We start from the raw sequence: 7,987 nt of genomic DNA, 5'->3' as shown, positions 1-7,987 counted from the left end.
ATCTATCTATCTATCTATCTATCTATCTATCTATCTATCTATCTATCCATCCATCCATCTATCCATCTATCCATCTACTGTTTTAGCACGGCTTGTCAGACCTTTATTCTGTCATGCACATTATTTTGTTGCTGATCTCCTCCCACATAAAACTCTTCTTGACCCACTTTGTACCCCCCTTGGAGCACAAGGTGTGCACAAAGTGGCTCACCTTGTGATGTGCTTGTGGCATCATTAATATGTATTTTTGGATGGATAAGTTTAGGAGTGAGATCATCAGAGGTACAGCACAGGTTAAACAACTGGGAGATAAAGTCAGAGACCAGACAGAAATGGTTTGGACATGTCCAGAGGAGGGACAGTGGGTATATTGGTAGAAGGATGTTAGAAATGCAGCTGCCAGGAACAAGACAAAGAGGAGATATATGGATGCAGTTAGAGAGGACATGGAGGTAGTTGGAGTGAGGACAGAGGATGCAGAGGACAGAGAGAGATGGAGGAGGATGACTCGCTGTGGAGACCCATGAAGAGGAAAAAACTGAAAGAAGAAGATTAATATGTATTTTTGATGAGTTTTACACATGGATATTTAGGGATCTAGTCTTGGGTGTTGTTTGTCATAGGAGAGCTTCTATCAAAAATACAGCTTTGGAATTTTCTAAAGTTCATTGGAGAACGGCCAATAACACCGTGATTATTTTTAATTGAAAATTTGTTTCACAACTTCAACATGTCTAAAGTTCAAGCAATGAGTCTGTGGGGCTCTGCGACTCATGCAAGGAAATCAAGAACCCCGCAAATGTTTAAAAAAAAATTGAGGACTCCCTCGCAAAGACCTGCTAATCCTCAACAGTCTCAGCCCAGTGAAATACTTCATTTAATTAGGTATGAACCCAAAAAATGCAGCATTAGAGCTAATGGTTGTGGGAGATGGTAAAATGGGATTCAGTCATAGTCATCCAGGTTTTATTAATCAATTTAATTCAGATTCAGTTCAGTTTATTTGTATAGCGCCAAGTCACAACAGAAGTTGCCTCAGGTCACTGAACAGAAACATTCAGAAATATTCAAGCACTTAATCCTAAGTACTTGGATAAATCCAGGTAAGAATATCTAATTTACTTCTATTTAAGTTCTAAAACTTGATGGTTACTATAAATTTGATTCCTGGGTAGCAGCATGGTGGCACAACTGGTAGAGCAGTTGCCTCTCAGCTAGCAGGTCACACTGGTTCAAATCCCAGTCTGGGGACCTTTCTGGGTGGAGTTAGCATTTTCTCTTCATGCATGCGTGGGTTTTCTCCAGTACTCCAGTTTCCTCCCCCAGATCAAAAACATGCATGTTAGGTTGATTGGTATCTCTAAATTGTCCCTAGGTGTGAGAGAGAGAGTGAATGGTTGTTTGTCTCGTTTGTCTCTATATGTCCCTGTGATGGACTGAAGACCTGTCCAGGGTGTCCTCTACCTCTTGCATAGTGATAGGTGGACATGGGCACCAGCGACCCCCGTGACCCAAAATGGAAGAAGCGGGTAAAAGATAATGGATGGATGGATGATTCCTGGACATGGTCCTGTAATGGAAAACTCCCAGTTTATATTAAAGGACTTTAGACTTAGTACATTCTGGTATCAGATGGCACTGTGAACAAGGACTTTGCTTTAAGAGCTTGGAATGCACTAAAGAACGGGAGAGGACTTGAGATTTGGTGTCACTGACTCCCCATTTGATCTGTACTGTTCTCAAATAAGGGGTTGTGGTTACAGTGGTTGGGTTCATTTGTTAGAAAGATTCTTCAGAGTTCTGCATTTGAGACTTTACTTGGACTTGCATCAGAAATTCCCCGCTTGACTTGCACTTGTCTGAAAAGTTCACATTAAGTGATTTAATTACAGCAAACATATTTGTTAAAGTTGCAACATTAAAAATCATAAAGTGGAATGAATTTGTCTTGAAGTTTGTGTGAAAAAGTACCAAAGGGACCTAAATCTGATTCAAAACAGGCAAATAAAGCTGCAGTATGCATTAATTGCAGTGTTTTTGTTTACAAAGCACGGTGTATGTCTGCAACCTGGATTTTTAGTCTAACGGGACACTTTTCTGTAAAAGCTTTTCGGACATCTCCACACACAAGTGAAATATTAACCGGAGCTTTTTGAAGTTGAACTTTTGAACATGCACACAGACTTAAACACTACATCAGTACTCACGTGCACACCTCACTGAAGGCTCCCTGCGTTGCTCATAAAAAGACACGTTTCAAACATATGGGAGCTTAAAAGCGTGCAAACTGCTGTCCTCCTTTGTGCATGTCTGTGTTTATATATTTCATAAGACTAACCTGACCCAGTAACCTTGCAGTCATGCAAATCCATATTCCTATAAGGCTTCATTATGTGTGATAGTATAATTATAAAGTTCAACATGTATTTGGTTACATAAGCAGGTAACTTAATAATATAACACTAAACATTGGCATTGACCCAAACAAATATATATTTTGTTGGCTTACAAAACGGTAAAAAAAAAAGAAACATTTTCTTTAGTAATTGTGAAGGTAGAAGAGGACAGCTGTACCTAGTAATATGATTTTCTTTTAACCATATTTATGTTATTGTTTGCATGGGTTTGCCATATTTGAGAAGCGAAAGCAGTCGCTCAGACACATAACCATAAGTCTTAAGCGTGCCTTTAGCCTTCCTATAAATCTATGGCATTCATCTAACTCACAGCATATGCTCTCAGATGCCACATGTGACTGTGACGGCTGCCTTTGATAAAGTTTTCTGAGGCTTTTTAACTGAGGCTGCTGTCACCATTGAGACTCCAACTTCAACTAGAAATAAGTAGCTGTCAGCATGCTGCAGTCAGCAGCCTGTTTTTATGGAGCGCATTACTACAATTTGAGTTTATTTTGTCCCCCTTCTGTTATAGCTGAGCCGTGCTCATATGTTGTGATTCAAGCACTCTCCAGATATTTCAGACTGCTGCACGTAGCTCATATGTGATATTTATGGAAAGTTTCTAGCTTAAGTTCATTGAAAATAACTGAATATGTATCAAAAGAAAAGCTAATTGCTTAGTAACAATTTTCTCTAAAATTTGACATTACTGTGCAGTCCAGGCCACGGTTTTTAATCTGTGGTGTCACAACTGCATGTTTAAAACTTGCCGGTACCTGTCCATTTGCCAAGCTGCCATTTATAATTTTGGACACAGTGGAAAAAACCTCTTTAAAAAGACAAGCTGGGATTGGATCATTTGAAGATCCAGCAGGCTTCGACGACCAAGAAGCCATTCAGTGGTTTTTGCACAATAATTTTCATGTCATGTGACCCACTGACACAACACGTATGTTAAACTAATCTACTAGACCTGACAGACGAGGCACCCTCATTTTTTTCCTCATTTTACAGCATTTTCTAATTTTACATGATTTATTTGTCCAAAAATCGAGGTTTTCGCTCAGTAACTAATTGGAAAATGCTTTAAAATGCAAAATAAATGATGTCTTGTGTGTCAGGTCTGTTAGAGTACTTTAACATTAGTTTTGTATCAGTGGATCAAAGGATGTAAAATATATTAATTTTTCTTTCTGAAGAGTGTTTGATTCTGTAATTTGTTGATGGTTCCTAAGCAAACCTTTACATCTTGGAGGAGGGGCAGACTGAGCACAGCTGACTGAAATCAGACTGCCTGCTTCGGATCGAACGAGAGGAAGACACCGCTGAAGCTCGAATGTCTAACGTAAAACTAACTTCACTGTGGTAAAAGAAACGAGGCTCCAGCAGAGCACAAACAGTTCAGAAACAATTTGAAATTAGAAAAAAAGAAGCTATTTATTAACTGATTAAGTCGTGTTTTAGACTGCTTATTGCTAGCAAATCTATTCTGACCCTAAGTGCAGCCATGACTGGTTCTGAATGAGGCTTTACAGCAGACAGACGCTCACCTCTCTTCCAGATACTATGTATCGGTGCAAAATATTTGAGTGGTACGCAGTACTGGACCGTACTGGCTTACTTTCACCCCTGGTTGCGATGTTGCGTTCTGTTGTCTGTATTGTTCTGTTGGTACAGAACCACATGCGAGTGAAAGGGAGTGGGCGTGACAGCAGTAACAAAAACATTTATTTAGCAATGAGTCACGTTATCACTTGGATTTGAATCAGTACGTTTTGCATCCAATAAAAACAAAGATGTTAACAAATAAACTGGACAGTATTCTGGCAATTTAATGATATTTCCACAGTTGTGGTCTTGACTGGTTTTGAAATAAAATCCCGAGTCCTCAACGTCCGAGACCGAGACAAGGCTGAGACCAAATGCGGTCGAGTCCGAGACAAGACCAAGACCATCAAAAAGTCTCAAGACCAAAACCAAAACCAGACCCAGTCTCGAGTACTGCAACACTACACAAAGGAGCACAAGAAGGCAGACCGGGACATCTGGCAGGGAGCCAAGACAATGAGTCGCTGTTGGAGTGTTGATAAGAACTGGTTTAAGTAGAGATGAGGGAGAGTGGAAAGGGACAACACCATGGATAATTGCTAATTAGAAACAGGTGTGAGTGATTACTGACTGAAGAACTGGTGAAGCTGACTGTGAGAGTGAGGAGTGACACAGAAACATGGGGGGCTGAACCAAAACTCAAAGGACAGAGAAATAAACCATAAGCCACAAGAAGAAATAAACTAACATAACTGAAGAAAACACACAGACTATGACACTTCTTATGTGAGGTTGATATATTTATTCACAGAGTTGATGTGATCAGTAAAATGTTGGACTTCCTGAGATTTAATTTTAACCCAGGTGTCGTCAACATACCTGAACCAATGACTTGGTGGTGGCCCTGAAAAGGATGTCAAGGCTCTCTTTTCTACCTCCTCCATGTACAGGTTGGCAACAATAGGAGAAACTGGAGACCTCATAGCACACCCATGTTTCTGCCTATAATATTGCTCCCCATATGTGAAGTAGGTTGACTGCAGGCACAGTTTCAAGAGTTGACACAGTTGTTCTGTGGAAAGCGTGGTCCTGCTGCTCAGAGTGGTGTCTGATTTTAATCTTAAACTGACCACCTCTACTGCATCATCAACAGGAATGCACGTAAAGAGTGATGTGACATCAAAAGAGACCATTGTTTCATCAGTCTCCATGATGACATCCCTCACCTTATCCATAAAGTCCATGGTGTTCTGTATGTGGTGTTCTGAGCTGCCAACTAAAGGGATGAGTACAAATGCCAGATATTTAGAAACATCCATCCATCCATCCATTTTCTTTACCATCCATCCATCCATTTTCTTTACCCGTTTATTCCATTTTGGGTCACGGGGGTCGCTGGTGCCCATGTCCAGCAATCACTGTGCGAGGGGCGGGGTACTGGGTGGGTCGCAAGTCCATCACAGGGCCACATAGAGACAAACGACCATTCACTCTCTCACTCACACCTAGGGACAATTTAGAGTTACCAATCAGCCTAACATGCATGTTTTTGGTCTGTCCGGAGGAAACCGGAGGACCCGGAGAAAACCCACGCATGCACGGAGAGAACATGCAAACTCCACCCAGAAGGGCCCTGGACCGGGGTTTGAACCAGGGACCTGTTCGCTGAGAGGCAGCAGCTCTACCAGTTGCGCCACCGTGCTGCCCATTTAGAAACATAGTAACAGAATTAATCATGTTAACGATTGGTCTTAAAGGTACACCTTGTTTGTGAATTTTGCGTAAACCATACAGACTAGGTGTGGCCTCCCCTGTGTACAGTCTTCTTTCTTCTTTTGAATTTTCCCTCTTCAGGAGTTGCCACATCGAGTCATCCTCCTATCTCACTCTGTCCTCTGCATATTCTGTCCCCACTCCAACTACCTCCATGTCCTCTCTAACTGCATCCATATATCTTCTCTTTGGCCTTCCTTTTTGTCTTTTTCCTGGCAGCTGCTCTGCCAATATACCCACTGTCCTTCCTCAGGACTTGTCCACACCATCTCAGTCTGGCCTCCCAATTGTTCATCCTGTGCTGTACCTCTGATGATCTCATCCTAATCTTCCATCCTTGTCACTCCTAAGGAGAACCTGAACATATTCATTTCTGCAACTTCCAGTTCTTTCTCCTGTCTTTTTGTCAGTGCCTCTGTCTCCAGACCATACAACATAGCTGGTCTCACCACTGTCTTGTAAACTTTACTTTGACCTTTGCTGACACCCTTTTGTATCAATTCACTCCTGAAACTTTTTTCTATCCACTCCATCCTGCCACTCTCTTTTTCACCTCTTTACCACACTCCCAATTTTCCTGGACAGTGGACCCCAAGTACTTGAAGTCCTGCACCTTTGTGACCTCTGCTATAGCCTCACTGTTCCACCAGCCTCCCTCTCATTCACACACATGTACTCTGTACATGTCTGTGGTACAGAATACAGTCAATAGTCTGGTTCTGCTCCAAACGTTTCAGGGATTCTATCAACTTCTTCTTGTAGCCACTTCCTGGATCTCTTTCCAGCGACTCATAAGTGGTTAAGTCACTAAGGAGTGTCATAACTTTCTCATGATAGTCTTTCCGGTTCAAAATCACTGTGCACCCTCCTTTGTCTGCTGGGAGGATGATGATGTTCTTGTCCTTGCTGAGAGTGGTGAGCACGTTCCTCTCCTCTCTGCTGATGTTGGAAGGTGGTGGTTTGTTCTAACTGAGGCTGAAACTAAGTTGTTCTGCTTAAAACTCTGACATTTTGTTGTTGCGGATGGTTGATTGTGTAGCTGTAATCATCTCCACCAGAGGAATTCTTCTTGGCGCAACCGCAAAGTTCAGTCCCCTGCAAGGATCTCTGTCTCCAGCTGGGTGAGCTGTCCGTCAGACAGAGTCTTCACCCACTTCTCTCTCCCTATTGTGTTGTCTGCTACTGAGTGCTTTGTTGTTAGGATGAAGATGGGCTGGCTTCCTGCAGAGTTCTGTCAGAATAAATTTCTGTTTTTTTTTTTTTTTTAATTAAAGTTAAACCATCAACAAACAAGACATGTAAACTAAAATATTTTTTGTTTAATTCTTCTGGTTGTTGAGTGTAGTCTGTAATAATACAAAAAAGTAAAATTGTGCAGAAATTCACCTTGATCAAAACGGTTGCAGAGTACATGTGTGGATGCTTTTCAAGTGAAATTTACTCTGAACTTGTGACCAGAATGTGCTTCTTTGAAATCCTTTCTGTCTCCTTTGGTTCTCTTGTTTCTCTCCTTCCTGTTTCCTTTCCATTTCCTCTGACCTTTTCCCGTACAGCCAGGGTTTTGACTTCCTTCCTATATGTGTGTGTTTTTGTGTTTTAGCTGAATGTGAACATAAGATCCACAGTTCCAGCGGGACCCTGAGCAGCCCCAACTGGCCTGACAAGTATCCCAGCCGGAAGGAGTGCACCTGGGACATCACAGCCATGCCAGGACACAGAGTTAAGATTGTAAGTGAGGGATCAAATGAAGCAACGTACTCCTTGCTGAAATGTCTGCCTCCATTTGTATAAATCCTGCATTTAAAACCTTCGGGCTGCTCTTCCTCATTTTTATATGAATATGTATCTTTTCATGTTCCACTTGTGAAACCCAAATGTGAACAAAGAACACATGGCATGTCTATATATCTGGGTTAGCTGCAAGCGTGTGCTCATGTGTTAATAACAGGGCTTGGGCAACAGCCATCTGTGTCCTTGCATCACTATGTGTGTGTATAGGTGGGGGGGGGGGGGGGGGGGGGGGTGTTGCACAGTTTTCTGCTGTACTTGTGCAGTGGTGTAAAGTTGTGAATCCTTTATAATTTTCTATATGTCTGCATAAATATGACCTAAAACTTTACACAAGTCCTAAAAGTAGATCAAGAGAACCCAGTTAAACAAGACACAAATATAATACTTGGTCATTTGTTTATTGAGGAAAATATTCCAATATTACATATTTGTGAGTGGCAGATATGTGAACCTTTGCTTTCATTATCTGGTGTGAC

At 41.6% G+C, this 7,987-nt stretch overlaps 1 protein-coding gene across 1 annotated transcript in view; it reads left to right on the top strand.

Moving 5' to 3' along the window:
* Positions 1 to 7,987, top strand: part of tll1 (tolloid-like 1) — a 102,196-nt gene that overhangs the window by 89,484 nt on the left and 4,725 nt on the right. The window contains exon 18 of the mRNA XM_037689838.1: positions 7,321 to 7,448. Within this exon, the coding sequence (XP_037545766.1) occupies positions 7,321 to 7,448 (128 nt within the window). The remainder of the gene's footprint in view (positions 1 to 7,320; positions 7,449 to 7,987) is intronic.

Source organism: Nematolebias whitei, chromosome 16 (assembly GCF_014905685.2).
Source record: "Nematolebias whitei isolate Nwh7 chromosome 16, NemWhi1, whole genome shotgun sequence".
NCBI classification, from domain to species: Eukaryota; Metazoa; Chordata; class Actinopteri; order Cyprinodontiformes; family Rivulidae; genus Nematolebias; species Nematolebias whitei.
This window is presented reverse-complemented; position numbering and strand designations above follow the sequence as displayed.